At 41.6% G+C, this 18776-nt stretch overlaps 1 protein-coding gene across 5 annotated transcripts in view; it reads right to left on the bottom strand.

Annotated features, from left to right (window-relative positions):
- LOC130276714 (dipeptidase 2-like) overlaps positions 1-18776 on the bottom strand; it is an 82357-nt gene that overhangs the window by 17908 nt on the left and 45673 nt on the right. For 4 of the 5 annotated variants that reach the window (XM_056526443.1, XM_056526440.1, XM_056526444.1 and 1 more), the window contains exons 4-6: positions 10066-10237; positions 3324-3450; positions 516-645 (exon numbers count right to left, since the gene is read on the bottom strand). In XM_056526443.1, coding sequence (XP_056382418.1) covers positions 516-645; positions 3324-3450; positions 10066-10208 — 400 coding nt within the window. In that variant the 5' untranslated portion in view covers positions 10209-10237. Of the gene's footprint in view, positions 1-515; positions 646-3323; positions 3451-10065; positions 10238-13257; positions 13384-18776 lie in introns of those variants that run through there. The other variant, XM_056526442.1, reaches the window with a different exon arrangement.

Below are 18776 nucleotides of genomic sequence, written 5' to 3'. Positions count from 1 at the left end.
TTTTATTTTTGATCATTTTATTTATTTATTCAATTCTCATTCAAAACCTGAGTTAAGAAGTTTTACAGATGTAACTTGCTATAATTTTTCCTTACAGGCTGCTATAAAAAGCTCTTATTTATCCAGGCAGGGACACCAAAATACTTCTAAAGGTGTCCTGTGGTATACATTACCAACTTTACCAAATCCTTTACAGTTAGTCCTGTAAGTTGTGCAGAGCGTCCTCCATGGATCAGAGTAAGCCCAGAATGTACAAGCTGTGTTGCTGTGTAATGTAGCCACCTCCTGATGATGCTCGCTTCTGATGCTTTCTGACCCAGTGCGCCTGCGCAGTGATAGAAGCATGGAGCTCAGCCTCCATCACTGCGCACGTGTGTTGAGCATGCGCAGTGAGATATATATTTGTAAGATCCAGAAAGTTAGCATGCATTCTATTGCTTTTTTTTTTTTCTTTTTGTGGGGGGCGGGGGGGGGGGGGGTTATTACCTGGTATAACTGAATATTTAACAACTCACCTTGGGATGAAGTAACAAGCTCCAGTTCTTCATAATCTTTACACATTCTTTTGATAACATCAATTTGTTCCAAGGCCAGCCTTACCGCATCTTTATCTTGAGCGCTGCACAAAACGTACGCTGACCAGAACTAGAACAATCATAATCGACAACATATTACCATGTTCCTAGATTTACAAAGCCAGTTTTTAAACAGGTTTTATACATATATAAAAAAGTGTAATGCACACATTAGAACAATAATGTATAGGAAAGCGTGTATGTATGGGTATGCAAGTATTTTTATTCTCACGCCGGCATCATATTTACAAATTATTCTATTCTATTATTCTACAAGTTTTTATTGATTTGACAAATCAGAAAATAATGCCAGAAATAGATTATTATATTACTCACTTTTGAGTCAATCGAAATGACCATCCCAGGTCTGGACCTTTAGGTCGGGTTCCTAGGGTGGCACTTACAAATATCCAAACCCCAGGCCCCAGGTATATTGTGGCAAGGACTTTGTCACAATATACCTCTTGAGAACGCCGTTGTAACAGCGAAACATGTAGAGGTTGGCATGTTGTGTTCATTTTAATTACACATAGACAGGTGTTAATTGCGGTAATCTGCAGCGCCGCAAACTATCAGTATTAAGAGAATAGTTCTCAGCTACCACAGTTTATATTATATTACCATGTCATGTGTTAGTATTAATTTCACTTTGGGGAACTTTTAAAGTATATCAATAAAAGTGATATTTTAGGGGTATGCATAAAGGGGTTTTTCACCCCGGGCTACGGCCCTGGGGTTTGGATATTTGTAATTTTGGCTCCTTACTAACCTTGGGTCCATTTTGTAGTATAGCGTGGCACTTAGCAATAGGCAGCATACGCTCAAGAAATTAAAAAATATATATATATTGCAATGTTGACCCCCAGTTTTCTGTATCTTAAAAAAATAAATAAAAAGAAAGAGCCATTTCTCACTGGCCACCATAAAATTTCATAGAACACTTGGAGGTACAGTGAAGGGTTGCCACACTCGCACAATGCCAGCTGAACTGGGGTGGGAAAGCCTGACTGAAACAAGTTTAAAGGGACAGGGAAGAGGGGGCAGCTCTAACATAAACAACTAAAGGCAAATACACTGTAATACACATGTACCAGGCACTGGTATCCAGAAAAGCTTGGCAGAAGCAGTATCCAAGTGCAGGCAAGGTCAGATCTTAAAGGCGACTTAAGACTTGTAAACAGACTTGGGAACAAAGTGGCTTGAGGCAGAGTCCACAGAACACAGGAGGTGGACAAAAACCAAAACAGAGGGTATAGTGTACTGACTCCGGCCTAGAACTGAAGCAGAACAAGTTTTTATGGCAGTTTCAGATATAGTACACTGGCAGGCACCATAAACACATCCCCTATTCACAGTACAGTGCTCAGCTATCTCTGGCCGTCCCATAGACAGTGAATGGTGTAGCACATGTGTATATAGTATGTGGAAAAGAACTGGCACTGTGTCCACGACTCCTGGTCCAAATGGGTGCTCAGCGACTGAAGGCAGCACTCAATACCCTATAAACACCATATCATCTGGATAAAGAAGCGGCACTCCAAAGTAGCGTGAAAGCATGGTTTATTCACCCATCCAAGTTACAGTGCTATGTTTCTGTTTTCACAATGAGACCTTTCTCAAGGTCTCATTGTGAAGACCAATACGTAACACTGTAACTTGGATGGGTGAATAAACCATGCTTTCACGCTACTTTGGAGAGCCGCTTCTTTATCCAGTGGATTTGGTGTAGCACATATTGTGACTGCCACTCCATTCAGTTGAAAAGTTTGGAAATCTTGTGCATAAATAAGAACATGGAAGTGTGAACTTGCTTGAGTTTGGCAAGGCCATCTTTAGGGCAGTAAAACTAGGCCAAAAAACACAACCCCACTAAGGGTTAGGTGTTAAGCAATACAAGTTTTAGTGGACAGTAGGCCACCCTCTGATGATGATACCACACACTCCAAACACCTCTAAACTCACTCCCGTGGTTCTTCTACCGCCAATACACCACTCCTCAGAGCAGCTCCTTTTACCATCTTATTCAGCACACACCACTACAGTCACCCAGCTCGGTCCACATGGCATGTAGGTATTCCCAGCAAAGTACATCCAGTGATATGTATTCAATATCCCCGCACAGGACACTGATTTGAGGGAAGCCTCTCAGTGTCTCATACAGGTAGGCAGCAGTTTCAGGCATAGCAGCGTCTAATGTTAGGCACTCGCGTGTCCTCCCTAAATACGGTAGTTACAAGGATATATATGTACTTATTTAGCATGCATATATAGAGGTATCTATTTTCTTTTATATACAAAGCCTTTTTTTGAGAGGTCATTCAGTCAGTTTAGTCTGGTTGAATCTATCAGGTCAGATAAAATCATCCCTTGTGACAAATATGGAAAATATGGAAAACATATATAAATTAAAAAGTCTTATTAAATAGGTTATCACAAGAATCCACAAGACCTGTAATAATAAACTGCTCAGTAGGGGTCCCAGTGGTCTAACCCCCACTGATCAGCTAAATAAGCTATGTTCTTTATCTACTATGATTATTTACATAAGGAAGCTGGATGCTCATTCAGTAGTCAGCTATCTCCCTGGACTTTACCACAAACAAGCAAAAACTGCTCATCTTTTCCCCTAGGGAAACTGGGAGACACATTGCTGCCAGCCACATTCTTTGTATCATAATCTGATGGAGAACCCACGAAAGTTTCTGGACTCAAATTAAAGCTGCCTTTTTTGTGTAATATTAAGGTTACCTGAGCTCCAACATGGCCAATTTTTAGCTTATGCAAATTGGTTCTTGTGGTATTAATAGTCCGCAAATCAATTTCTGATAGCCTGTTTTTGTAGAGCCTTCTGAGTTGCAGTGGAAGGTCATTGTGTCTGTAACAAAGAAAATAAACATTAAAGAAAAACTGACAGCTAGGTCACCTGCACTAAACTTAATATATTTAAGTTTAGTATTTCCTTTGTTTTCCCCTTTCCTAATTGTGCTGCTATTGCACAGCTTTGCGAAATGGAGGTGGGGTGTCAGCTCGCCGAGCTCCCCAGCCTCATCAATATTCACTCCTCAGCCCGCCCCTTCCTGAATATGCAAACTTTGTGACTCATACATCACTAGGATGTGAATGCCTGCAGGAGGGGAGAGGGCTCTGCTCTAGTAATAGAGTGCAGGCGCTGCTGCTTGCTACACATGGAAGGCAGCGGCGCCTGCGCTCTGCTCAGAAAGCAGATTGTTCCACCCCACTGGCAGACAAATGAAAACATTTACCTATTCGTGAGAGGGGCGGCTCTGACAGTGAATATGGAGGAGGCATGGGAGCTTGGCAAGTCGGCTCCCTGCCTCTATTGTGAAAAGCTGCACAATGGCAATGCAATTAGGAATGGGCAGAACTCAGGAAGTAAGGAGTAACCACTCTTTTTACAGCTATTCACCTGCACTATAATCCAGTGTATTGGTTTTAGTGAGGGTGAACTAGCTGTCAGTTTCTCTTTAAATGTAATGTATGATCAGAAAGTTATCTATTGCTTATATCAAAGAATTTTTGGTGATTTTGTTTTTCTAAATTTCCATTTTTAATATATATTTTAACATAACCATAGAATAGTGACACTGGTATACAAATGTTATGACCCGGTACAGAACACATTACACTGCCTGTCATCTCAGGTAGATGTTGTCTCAGGTGTCTGTTTCGGCCCATAGCTCCAGGGAACTTGCAATTAAATTTTGTATTTATTTTTCCATGTTTTATGCAAATGTATGCCATTTATTCTGTATAAAGTGTACTGTGCCTTTTTGGAAAAGGTTGCAGAGGTGTCATGTGATCACTGTGGCCAATAAGAGTCCAGCCCTATGCCCCCTAGTCTGGCTAGACAGTTAGTGTGAGTCCAGTCAGAACAATGTAAGCTTCCCTTCAGCATACCTCTAATGGGGACAGGTTCAAAGTCTGGTGTGTGAGAAGGAGAGAAAGTCAGGTCCCGGGCAAGGAGGAGAGTGTGTGCAGTGTTCAAGTCTGAGGAGAAGTCAAGTGGTGAACAACTATACTAAACCGTTAGCATCCCGACGTGCAGGTCAAGTCAGTCAAAGTCCAGTTGTGGGGAGAAGCCTTTGCACCGAAAAGGCTCAATAACACACATCAAGGATAACGAGAGTGAAAGCCTCCGGCAGCTCCGGTCCACAAGTCAAGGTTCAATCTATCAGTAAGCAATTTGTGGCTGTAGGATGGAGCACCCCAAGTCTGTCTCAGTTGTCTCCTAAGTCAGTCTAAAGTAAGCTATGCCTATAAACTTAAATTTACTGATCAGATATAAGGGACAGTGGCAGACATTTTGTCAAGGTCCAAAAACACTATATCAGGCAATATTGCTGCTCCCAAAATCAAGTATAAGAAATTCAAAATAAAATATCACAATCAGAAGATGGAAACAGATTAGAAATATACATGTTTCAGTATCTGGCTTTAATCTATAAAATGATAAAAATGTTGCTAACACATTTCCTTTTCCTTTACACATTTTACAAGTTAAGCTATTTTTAGAGCACTTGGTAATGTTTTAACTGAGTCATCTGAAGAGTACTTGTAAAATACTGAATTTGTATGCTTTATACCAGGAAGGCAACATCTAACACCTCTGGGCTGCTTGCAATATAGTCACCAAAAAATCTAAAAGCTGCTTACCTGCATTTTCAGAAAATGTTTCAGTATATCTGTGTGTGTACATGAGCTGTAGCCCTATTTCTGGCCCTTATATCAGTTGTATATAGCATTTTCACCAGCTTTACGCTGTGCAGACTTAATTTCTAATTTTTTGTTGTGCTTGTACTGGAGACTTGCTGCTATGGCTACTTTCACACTGCCTTTGCTCCCCATCGAGAATGGCCATCAAAGTCACTTTTTTCGGAATTAACGGCCGTTCTATTAACGGGGAGCAACGGGAAACAATGGGTCGCGGCGGCTCCCATTTACTATTATGGGGGCCGCCAGGACCCGCTATGAATAGCTGGAGGAAAAGACGGCACATGCTGTAATTTTTCTCCTGCTATTTTGCAGCGGCCGTCACACTGCTGGCCACCAATGGCAGTGTGAAAGGTGCCTATGCCACTGTTCCTTCCCCCTCCCCTCTCCATAGAATTTTATTTGCAGCTGCAACTTCAGTAAGCGATACTTCTCAATAGGTTTCAGGGTGAATACATTTGGGAGGGATGGAGTGCAGGAAAGTAGCCGGTTAAGTGGAGAAAAACAAATTTTCTTTGATAAGATATATTACAATTTACATTTGCTTGTACTATAGATTTATACAAAGTTTTATAAAAGTCTTGTGCCTATCCAAAGAGAGGGGGACTAAAGATATCTTTTTTCTGTTGTTCTCTGTATCTTTGTTATATGCAATAACTCATCATGCCCTGCGTAAGACATAACAAAGAGCATTCGTTTTTGCAGAGTTCTCCTTTAAAGGTTTATGACTATCTAAGTAATTTATTATATATCTACAGCACAATAAATGTTTAGTAGATAGTAGTTCTTGCTCTGGAATGCAGGTTCCCTGTCCTCCTGTTTAGCGTGCCAGGGTGGATGAAATGCAGTGAAGAGGTGGTCTTGCATGTGATCTTGAATCTAATTACCTATCTCAATTCAGGGTAAGCACATTGTTAACAAAGATATGATCCTCCAGTCATAGTGATAAAAAAAACTAAGATCAGAAATTTATATAATACTATATAACATTAAAGGGGTACTGCGCCCCTAGACATCTTATCCCCTATCCAAACGATCGGGGATAAGATGTCTGATCGCGGGGGTCCTGCCGCTGGGGCATCCTAGACATCCGGTGCATGGAGCGAACTTCGGATGACTGGCGATGCATGGCCAAAGGCTCATGACGTCACGCCCATGCCCCCTCAATGCAAGTCGATGGGAAGGGTGTGACGGCCGTCACGCCCCCTCCCATAGACTTGCATTGAGGGGGGGGGGGGGTGTCCGTAACGTCACAAGCCTCCGGCGCTGAACCATACACTCTACACAGACTGCGGGTGCAGCACTGAGATCCTTTGGATCGTGGATAAGATTTCTAGGGGCAGAGTACCCTTAACCGGGAGGGTTATGAAGTGAGCTCAGGAGCTGAGCTCGCATCATACCTGCACGGTCCCGGCTGCTATCAGCAGCCAGGACCCGTGGCTAATGTCGGACATCGCCATTCCGGCAGAGGTCCGGCATTAACTCTTTAGACGCGGCGATCAAAGTTGATTGCCGAGTCTAAAGTGAAAGTGAAAGCTTCCCGGCTGCTCAGTTGGGCTGATCGGGACCATCGTGGTAGGACGCCGCAGCTAGGACGCAGCAGGAGGGTGCCTTACCTTCCTCCTGTGCGTCCGATCGGCGATTGATTGCTCCAAGCCTGAAATCCAGGCCTGAGCAATCAACTGCCGATAACACTGATCAATGCATTGCAATGCAAAGGCATTTTTCAGTGTATTGAATCAATGTACTGCATGTTATAGTCCCCTATGGGAGCTATAACATTGCAAAAAAAAAAGTGAAAAAAAGTGAATAAAGATGATTTAACCCCTTTCCTAATAAAAGTTTGAATCACTCCCCTTTTCTCATAAAAAAAAACTGTGTAAATAAAAATAAACATATGTGGTATCGCCGCATGTGTAAATGTCCGAACTCTAAAAATATATTGTTAGTTAAACCGCACGGTCAATGGCGTACACGCCAAAATATTCCAAAGTCCCAAATAGTGTCTTTTTGGTCACCTTTTTATACCATAAATCAAAACAAAAATGATACAGATAAAAACTTCAGATCATGGCGCAAAAAATGATAGGGGTCAGAAGAGGACAATTTTAAACGTATAAATTTTCCTGCATGTAGTTATGATTTTTTTCAGAAGTCTGACAAAATCACACCTATATAAGTAGGGTATCATTTGAAATCGTATGGACCTATAGAATAAAGATAAGGTGTAATTTTTACCAAAAAATGTACTGCGCACAATGATTTTTTTTTTCTGTATCGCCATAGATTTTTAGGTAAAATTACTGATGTCATTACAAAGTAGAATTGCTGGCGCAAAAAATAAGCCCTCATATGGATTTTTCGGTGCAAAACTGAAAGGGTTATGATTTTTTAAATGTAAGGAGGAAAAAAGTGCAAAAACTGAAAAACGCTATGTCCTTAAGGGGTTGATAAAAATATTCCTACACGCCTAATGGTCCAATTATATATATAGCCCATAGCATAATCCCCCATTAATATATTTTTTTTATAAAAACCTGTCTGTCAATCATTGTGAGACCATATCTCCCATACTCACATGTCCACTGAATTTCCTTAGAGGATAAACACAGTTAAAAATGGCCTGGAATCAGCGATTATTTTGAATGTAATTTGCATAAAAATAAGCATTGAAATACAAAGTCCCATTGATAGTTGGCTTTTTCCCCGCAGATTCTGCCAAAAGAATGAACACATTAATTCTTTAGCGCAGAATCCAGTTCCTTATGGAAGTTTAGTTACAGAACATTCAAAGTGAACTAAGCAGCAGAATCCACTAGAAATACCAAGCAGAATCTCGTAGTGTGAATAAACTCTTACTGTGGGAGACATCATGGTGGACTTTATTATCATTTGGGGCAATATAGGTGGGGAAAAGAAATGGAAGTTGTTGGAAAGGTGGGGAGTCTAAGATATTTTTCGCACAGATTCGGCAGAGCCAAGTTGGGGCTGGAGGACGTCATGATGAGGGTCTGAGCCGAACAGAAAATAAAATAAAAGGGAATGACTCACTTATATCAAGTCTACAGTAAAAAACCCTATATGGTCACTGTATGGGGCTAATATTGGTCTTTGTGTAGTAGTTTTTGTTATTCAGTAATAATATGGTGATGGTTTTCAGTCATTGTGTGGTGGTATTATGTGGTCATGATGTGGCAGTATTATTTACCCTTTATATAGTGTTATTACCAGTCATGTCGGTTTGGAATAATGTGATTTCTTTAGTAACAGTGCGAAGGTAATATGTATGGTAATATACTTGCTCCTTGTATACCAGTATTATCTTGCAACTATATGACTGTATTATTTAGCAGTATACTATCATACATCGATTGGTGCTTTTGAAGTTTGCTATGGGGCCCAGCCCTTTCTAGTTACTGCCCTGTGTCCATCCACTTCAGCCTATTATCCTGCACTGTTGATCCAAAGGAAGACGACAAATTCATGGGGGAAGATTCATCAAAACCTGTGCAGAGGAAAAGTTGACCAGTTGCCCATAGCAACCAATCAGATCGCTTCTTTCATTTTCAAAATGGACTCTGAAAAATGAAAGAAGCGATTTGATTGGTTGCTATGGGCAACTGGGTAACTTTTCCTCTGCACAGGATTTGATAAATCTCTCTCATGGAGTGTAAGTCAAGAAAAAAAAATGTCATAGCTTTAAAGGGATATTCCAGGCAAAAACTTTTTTTTATATATCAACTGCCTCCGGAAAGTTAAACAGATTTGTAAATTACTTCTATTAAAAAATCTTAATCCTTCCAATAGTTATTAGCTTCTGAAGTTGAGTTGTTGTTTTCTGTCTAACTGCTCTCTGATGACTCACGTCCCGGGAGCTGTGCCATTCCTATGGGGATATTCTCCCATCATGCACAGCTCCCGTGACGTGACATCATCATTGAGCAGTTAGACAGAAAATTTCAGAAGCTAATAACTATTGGAAGGATTAAGATTTTTTAATAGAAGTAATTTACAAATCTGTTTAACTTTTTTGCCTGGAATAAAAAAAACAAATTAGACCAAAAGGGGACTATAGAGGCCAAGGAACACAACTAATTACCTAACCCCAAGGCCGTAGCCTGGGGTGCAAAACACCTCTAAATAGTACCCCCTAAAACATAACTTTTATTATATATATCCAATTAAAATAAAATTAATGTAAACCCAGTGAGATAAATATTAAAAATGGGATGTCAGGTAGGTTAGTGCTTGTGAGAACTGAGCATCATTGCTCCACTGTCAAGGGTTCTGCAGTAGCCCTGTACGCCTACTCTGACACCAACTAAAAACACTAGATTGCCGCCTCTACATGTTTCGCCGTCTCCACAGCGTTTTCAAGAGGCAAACTGTGGCAACAACATGTAGAGGCGGCAATCTAGTGTTTTTAGTTGGTGTCAGAGTAGGCGTACAGGGCTACTGCAGAACCCTTGACAGTGGAGCAATGATGCTCAGTTCTCACAAGCACTAACCTACCTGACATCCCATTTTTAATATTTATCTCACTGGGTTTACATTAATTTTATTTTAATTGGATATATATAATAAAAGTTATGTTTTAGGGGGTACTATTTAGAGGTGTTTTGCCTGGAATACCCCTTTAAATCTGGCAATAATCCAGAAAAATCCCTGGATCAACAACCCAAATCCAGTTATCTAGTAACCATAATTTCTACTATTATATAATAGTATGAACACTAAATAAATCAACAGATATACTAACCCATCGATTAGTGGGTTTGTCTCCATGAGATTTCGTGCTCTCTGGGAAAAATCAGTTGAACCAGATATTATTTGGGTGAAGATGCACAGGACAAGATGAGTCCATAAAGCATTTTGTGAAAGCTTTAGCCTAATCCTCTCCATAAATGGCAGGTAATAGTAATGACCGACTCCTGTAATTGAAAACAGAAAACATCAAAGTTGATTAAGACTGTAGTTTTTACATTGTTACCATAGAAACAGAGATAGGGGAGCATTTGTCTTTGGTTTTACTCTGTTTGTGTGGTGTTGAGTTGTTACAGTCGCTGTTAAGAGGCATTTTATTGTGACTTTGTTGTGACTTTTATTGTGAATTGTGTAGCTATGCGCAAGCGCTCACGTGACCAGTGACCATGAATATTCAAATTTACCCAGCTGGCCCGTCTCCAGTGCTCAATTCACCGAAGACACTGCGCCGGACTGAAGGTACGTATCACCGACCCCGCATCGGTCTCCTGTTCACCCACACTAGAACCCAGTGTATTGGGTTTAGTGTGGGTGAACAGGATGACCGTTTTCCTTTTAATAATTTGGTGCATGTACACATCACCACCACACAAATTAAAGGTGTAGAAAATTGTTCATCTACATCACCCTTGATAAACTTCACCATAGAAACATTGAATGTGTCGGCAGATAAGAACCATTTGCCCTCCTAATCAGCCCAATATTCTGAATACTGAATAGTCCCTGGCCTTATCTTGTATCAAGGGCAGCCTTAGGCTAGGTTTCCACTTGTTTTGTGGCTTTTTTTTTTTTTTACACCTAAAAAAACGCCAGCAAAAACACCTGCAAAATTGCCACAGCTTTTTCCTACGTTTTGGCAGTTTTTCTGGCATTTTTTTCTGGCGTTTTTGCCTTGTTAAAATTGCATTTTTTGGCCCCTTTGGCGTTTTTTCTAAATTTGTTTGGTACCAAAAAAAAAAAAAGAATGCAGCACGGATGGAAAAAGATGTACCCAACAGAGGGACCCAAAAATGTAGGAAGGGGCCATTTAAATGTAAAAATAATATTTTTTTTTATAACTAACTTTGTTAAAATGTTTATTAGTAATGTATTTTAATAAGGTGTTTAATAAAGTGTGCGTGTGTTTTTATCTTTTTTTCTTTATTTTTTTTAATTTTGTTTAGGTAGTACTACTGCTCCCAGCATGGAACACACTGTCCAATGATAGGAGTAGTAGTTCCTGTACTAACAGATCGCCCGGGTGTCACTTCTGAGACCCGATGCGATTTTCCTATCTATTGCAGAAATGCGGAGCTGCTCTATACAGCGCTTGCATCTCTGAACTCCGGGCCTGCCAGTGATGTGAATAGAATTCATATTTTCCGCCCACAGTGGTGATTGGCAGGATGGTGGCAGCCAATCCCCGTTCTCAGCGGGAAATATGAATCAGGGATGTGAATTTATTTTCACATCACTGGCCGTCCTGAGTACAGAGCTGAGATGCGGAGCAAAGCTCCGCATCTCAGGGATGAAGGATGATCGCAGCAGCTGTCAGGAGTGACACCCGCTGTCATCTGTCCTTAACTGTAGGTACTACTGCTCCCAACATGGAGCACACTCCATGCTGGGAGCTGTACTACCTGCATTAATAGACAGAATGCAGCGAGTGTCACTTTTGACACCTGTTGCGATGTGTCTATTAATGCAGGTACTACAGCTCCCAGCAAGGAGCAGAATGTGCTCCATGTTGGGAGCAGTAGTACCTGCAGTTAAGGCAAGATCACAGCAGGTGTCACTTCCAACGCCCGCTGCGATCCTTCTGTATAATGTATAGATGCAGGCGGCCAGCCGCTCTTCTATGGTCCCCTGCACTGACATATATATATATATATATATATATATATGCACCTATTCATATTTCCCACAGAGAGTTGTGATTGGCTGGAACCATCTGGCCAATCACAGCTCTCTGCGGGAAATATGAATAGGTGTATATATACTGCAGTGCAGGGGACCATAGAAGAGCATCCGCCTGCATCTATACATTATACAGGGGGATTGCAACGGTTGTCAGAAGTGACACCTGGTGCGATCTGTCAATTAGTACATGAACTACTACTCCCATCATGGAACAGTGTGTTCCATGCTGGGAGTAGTAATACTACCTAAAACATTTGAAAAAAAGTTAAAAACACAAACAAACTTTATTCAACAAATTATTAAAATACATTATTAATAAAAAGTTTAACAAAATTATGTGGAAGAGAGTGTGATGCAAAGGGCAGGTGGATTTACCCTAGGGGCAGATGGCATTAAAGGGGTTATCCACCATAAGGTGATTTTAGTACGTACCTGGCAGACAATAATGGACATGCTTAGGAAGGATCTGCGCTTGTCTTGGGGCTAAATGGCTATGTTGTGATATTACCATAACACTGTGGCTATCTTTTTGTGAAGTGGTATTTCCTGTTTGAGTTTTCTTCTTTTGCCTAAAAATCCCATAATTCCATTTTCCTCCCTCCCACACATCAGCCACCCCACGCATTGTAACATAAATGAGCTGCATCCATTCAAAAGACCTGCAGTTTTCAATCAGGGTGCCTACAGCTGTTGCATTAGTTGCAGATTGATCTCTCTCCCACAAGCGATCGATCCACCCATTGAAACAGTCAGGCTCCCTGTCATCAGCTGACTAGTGATGTCAGGTCTTGGCTGCGTTGCAACCTGGGAAAAATCTGACATAACAGTCATTTTGTATGCTGTTAAAAATAAATATTGGGGTGAAAATCACAAGAATTGTGAGAAAACCATCACACATAGGTACAGACACTATATTATGACATATACTATGTAACATAGTCAAATAAAAAACATTCCTGGAAAACCCCTTGCATTTGATGCCAGGACATGGTTTATCCTAATAGCACCCGAAGGTATACTGCTGGATCCTGGGCTAGGCACAGGGGCAATAATGACTCTGATGCCAAGTTACGGATAACGGTGGCTTTACTGAGGTTAGACAGATGGTAAAGTCTATACAGTTCAGCCAGGGCCCACAGAGGTGACCAGTGACTCAGAGACCTTAAGGGCTTACTGGAACTTGTAATAGATAGGGTCAATTTTATGCAGGCCACTGCAGACTTGACAAATGATGACTGTGACTGACTTAACTTGACTGGTAAATGACAACACTGTGACTGTGGATTACTTGCAAATTTTGTAGATGGTGGCTGCAGACTGGACTTGAGGCCTCCTTTGACTCTGGACACACACACTTAGGCTCGACTTGACTGCACTGGACCTCAGCAACAGAGAGAGCTAGCTCCTCCCAGGGCTTTTATAGGGGAGGCTAGCAGGAGTCCTATAGGTCACCCCTAGGTCACCTGGTCACTGTTACCTCCTGGGTAACAATCACATAACAAATCACATGTGAAACAGACTTAAGCTTCCTACATTATTCAGCATAATACATAATAATCATATTTACATGGGGGGACAGATGCATGGGGCCCAGGAGACACTGCAGGAGGCTGCCTGACAGGGCAGCAAGGGTACGGGGTAACACTTCCCGTACTGGGCCACCAGAATTAATTATATGAAATATATTATTTTTACGTTTAAATGGCCCTTTTCTAAATTTTTATTATTGTCGGCTACATTTTTAGCTCCCTGCCCACCCACATAAATTGATCCCTGTTTAAAAAATTTATAAAAATTTAGCTATAAAAAAATAATTTTTTTGTTTAATACAATTTTCCATGACTAATGTATCTTTTTTATTATTTTTTTTAAAAACCTACAAAATTTTATTAAAAAAGGTACCCTACGAAAATTTATTAAAAAAGGTATCTCCATCACTTTTTTTGATCACTAAAGTCCAAAAAAGAATAAAAACACCAGCAAAAACGCCAAAGTTAAAACACACATAGACTTCAATGGGAGGAAAACGTCAGGATTTTCCTTAAAAATAGCCGGAGTCTCAACAAGAGGTCGTTTTTGAAAAACTGCCAAGGAACCAAAAATTGCTGAAAAAACACCAAAAGGATAAAAAAAAAAAACGCCAAACTCAAAAACACCAAGTCGATATGGCATTTTGCAGTTCCCTATTGACTTGCAGCTAACATCTGGCTGTAGCGTTTTATCACAAAAAAAAAAAAAAAAAAAACACCATGCAGCAGAATGGGCATTTTTATTGGCGTTTTTGCCCACCCAAAAAAAAACAAGTGAAAACTTGACCTTATGGCTATGCCATGCATGCTTGGGTAAGGAAGCAGTGAAGAAACTTGGGCTGGGACATTTTTTATATTTCTGACAACAGTATTTAGCCAAAAGAAAAAAAAAATGCTCAACCCAATGTCCCACAACAAAAGGGAGGGTAGACCATTATACCTAAATGGATAAGAATGATGGCATCTGTGTGAAAGGGAGACCCATATTGGCACTTATAAGTGTTACTTAGGTTTGTTCGTCAGGCATAAGTAAAAGTAATATTAAAATGTTACACATTTATACATATGAAGCCAAAGTAAGATACACTGCTCAAAAAAATAAAGGGTACACTTAAACAACACTATGTAACTCCAAGTCAATCACACTTCTGTGAAATCACACTGTCCAAACAGATGAAAATTATAGGCAATTAGCAAGACACCCCCAATAAAGGAGTTCTGCAGGTGGTGACCACAGACCACTTCTCAGTTCCTATGCTTCCTGGCTCATGTTTTGGTCATTTTTTAATGCTGGCGGTGCTTTCACTCTTGTGGTAGCATGAGACGGAGTCCACAACCCACACAAGTGGCTCAGGTAGTGCAGCTTATCCAGGATGGCACTTCAATGCGAGTTGTGGCAAGAAGGTTTCCTGTGTCTGTCAGTGTAATGTCCAGAGCATGGAGGCGCAAACAGGAGACAGGTCAATACATCAGGAGACATGGAGGAGGCCGTAGGAGGGCAACAACCCATCAGCAGGACCACTACCTCCGCCTTTGAGCAAGGAGGAGCAGAAGGAGCACTGGCAGAGCCCTGCAAAATGACCTCCAGCAGGCAACGAGTGTGCATGTGTCCATTCAAATGGTCAGAAACAGACTCCATGAGGGTGGTATGAGGGACCGACATCCACAGGTGGGGTTTGTGCTTACAGCCCAACACTGTGCAGAACGTTTGGCATTTGCAAGAGAACACCAAGATTGGCAAATTCGCCACTGATGCCCTGTGCTCTTCACAGATGAAAGCAGGTTCACACTGAGCACATGTGATAAACGTGACAGAGTCTGGAGATGCCGTGGAGAACGTTCTGCTGCCTGAAACATCCTCCAGTATGACGGGATTGGCGGTGGGTCAGTAATGGTGTGGGGTGGCATTTCTTTGGGGAGCTGCACAGCCCTCCATGTGCTTGCCAGAGGTAGCCTGACTGCCATTAGGTATGGAGATGAGATACTCAGACCCCTTGTGAGACCATATGCTGGTGCAGTTGGCCCTGTGTTCCTCCTAATGCAAGACAATGCTAGACCTCATGTGGCTGGAGTGTGTCAGCAGTTCCTGCAAGAGGAAGGCGTTGATGGTATGGACTGGCCCGCCCGTTCCCCAGACCTGAATGCGATTGAGCACATCATGTCTTTCTCCATCCACCAACGCCACATTGCACCACAGACTGTCCAGGAGTTGGCAGATGCTTTAGTCCAAGTCTGGGAGACATCCCTCAGTAGACCATCCGCCACCTCATCAGGAGCATGCTCAGGCATTGTAGGGAGGTCATACTGGCATGTGGAGGCCACACACACTACTGAGCCTCATTTTGACTTGTTTTAAGGACATTACATCAAAGTTGGATCAGCCTGTAGTGTGGTTCTCTACTTTGATTTTGAGTGTGACTCCATATCCAGACCTCCATGGGTTGATAAATTTGATTTCCATTGATAATTTTTGTGTGACTTTGTTGTCAGCACATTCAACTATGTAAAGACGAAAGTATTTTATATGATTTGTTCATTCATTCAGATCTAGGAAGTGGTATCTTAGTGTTCCCTTTATTTTTTTGAGCAGTGTTCATGAAACTGGGGTGTAACACTAGTGCAGTGTATTCTTCCTGTTAGCTACAGATATGGCCGATGAGGCCTAGGCTCAGGCTGCAATGGAAACCCATTAGTGGGGATCACTGGTGATCATGTCGGTGGGAAACTGATGGGGACCCACGTCACCTTATTCTATCCCCGCCATAAAAACACACAGCACTGGCCCTTCATTTGACCTAATATATTTTGACCAAGACAGTAGGGGTACTCCGCTGCTCAGCATTTGGAACAAAATGTTCCGAATGCTTAGAGCCGATGGCTCGTAACGTCACGAGCCCCCAGCGCCAGCTTTAAGCGTTCGGAACATTTTGTTCTGAACTCTGAGCAGCGGGGTACCCCTTTAACTCTTGTGAGTTGCAAGGAGGGGCCTTCATGAATTTGAACATCCTACAGATGCATGAATAGATTGAGATCTGGGTAATTTGGAGACTAATTGAACACCTTGAACCTTTTGTCATATTTATAAATGGTTTGAGAAAGTTTTTTTAAGGGTGGTAGGGAACATGACACAGAACAGACACTGGGATTAATAAAAGCATAGAGTAATAACAATATAAAAAAAAACACAAGCTCTATTTTATCTGCCCTTAGATTATTTATAATCTCAGACTCAGGTAATCTCAGACTTATTGAAGACACTGCTTCAAAACCTTATTGCTGCCACAGTGATTTTTGGTGTTTTCATTCTTACATCTTCGAATCCCATGAGCCATAACTTTTTTTTATTTTTTTTGTAAAAAAAGCATATTTTCTTTTAAAAAATATTTTACTGCTTACTTAACCCCTTAAGGACGCAGCCCTTTTTCACCTTAAGGACTGAGCCGTTTTTCGCAATTCTGACCACCGTCACTTTACGAATTAATAACATGAAAACGCTTTTACCGAATATTCTGATTCTGAAATAGTTTTTTCGTGACATATTCTACTTTATTTTGGTGGTAAATTTTTGGCATTAATTGCATCCTTTTTAGGTGAAAAATCCCAAAATTTCATGAAAATTTTGCATTTTTCTAACTTTGAAGCTCTCTAATTGTAAGCACATTGCCCCGCAGCCCACTTATTCCCTATAAGCTGACACAATGTACCAGCGACACACACGCCGTGCCGCTACATTGTGCTACTAGGTTTCCGTCATCATTATTAACTTCCTGAGTTCGCGCATGCGCACACTGCCGGCGGCTCCGCTAATGAAAGCGGAACGCCGACAGACACACTCTGATATTTCCAACATATCTTGTAACCATTCTTTTTTAAACTATATATTGTATTTATTGTATTGACGTTACTGCAGCATGATTGTATGCTATTTTAAAGTATCTTTTAACTTAGCTTGATTCTGTGTATGTGAGACAGTCCCCACGCCCACTAGGGGGCGGAGCCTAGTGGCTTTTTGGCGCCCTTGTTTCACATTTAAACCTGCTCTGTTTAACCATGGTCATACATTGCCTGTACATCTGATGAAGAGGGTCTAAACCTTCGCAACGCGTTATGTTTTTGGCTAAATAAATTGAACTTTTTATCCCAAGAAGTTGCCGGAGTGTTGGATTGCGCTACAGAACCTGGTACCTTTCCTGCCTAGCACCAGCACTTGCATCACTTTATGTTGGCATCATAAAATGGACATACCTTTACTTTTTGAAAAAATTAGAGGGATTTAAAGTAGAGCAGCAATTTTCAAAAATGTCACGAAAATTGCTAAATCTGAAGGGACAGATGTTACAGAACTACAACTCCCAGCATGCCTGGGCAGTCGAGGCATGCTGAGAGTTGTAGTTTGGCAACATCTGGAGGGCTACTGTTTGGGCACCACTGTAACAGTGGTCTCCAAACTGTGACCCTCCAGATGTTGCAAAACTACAACTCCCAGCCTGCCCAGACAGCCTTTGACTGTCTGGGCATGCTGGGAGTTGCAGTTTGGCCCCCCTAGTGGTTTTCCACAGTAAAGATCGTTTTACTTTCCCTTTCAATCCCCCCCCCCCCCCACTGTCGATTCCCTACCTGAGCAAAGATCCAGCAGGCTCCAGCGAAGATCCCAGGTCCCCAGGCATCTTCTCCTGCAGGTACGGCCTCCATCTTCTTCCCAGAGCCCCTCGACATCCAGGGGCGGGCAGAACGGGGGGTTGCCCGGAATTGGAGAAAATCGCATGTCTGAATTGACATGCGATTTTCTCCGATCGCCAACAAGGGGGGGGGGGGGGGGTCTCAGGACTCCCCTCGGCGATGTGCCAGGGTGCCTGCTGAATGATTTCAGCAGGCATCCGGCTCCGGTCCCCAACCGGCTAGCGGTGGGGACCGGATTTCCCACGGGCGTATGGATACGCCCTCGGTCCTTAAGAACTCGGAATGCAGGGCGTATCCATACGCCCTGTGTCCTGAAGAGGTTAAAGGGGTATTCCAGGAAAAAAAATTTGTTTTTATATCAACTGGCTCCAGAAAGTTAAACAGATTTGTAAATTACTTCTATTAAAAAATCTTAATCCTTTCAATAATTATCAGCTGCTGAAGTTGAGTTGAGACACGTAATCAGAGAGCACTTAGACAGAAAAGAACAACTGAACTTCAGCAGCTCATAAGTACTGAAAGGATTAAGATTCTTTAATAGAAGTAATTTACAAATCTGTTTAACTTTCTGGAGTCAGTTGATATATTAAAAAAAGTT

This window comes from Hyla sarda, chromosome 6 (assembly GCF_029499605.1).
Source record: "Hyla sarda isolate aHylSar1 chromosome 6, aHylSar1.hap1, whole genome shotgun sequence".
Classification (NCBI taxonomy): Eukaryota; Metazoa; Chordata; class Amphibia; order Anura; family Hylidae; genus Hyla; species Hyla sarda.
This window is presented reverse-complemented; position numbering and strand designations above follow the sequence as displayed.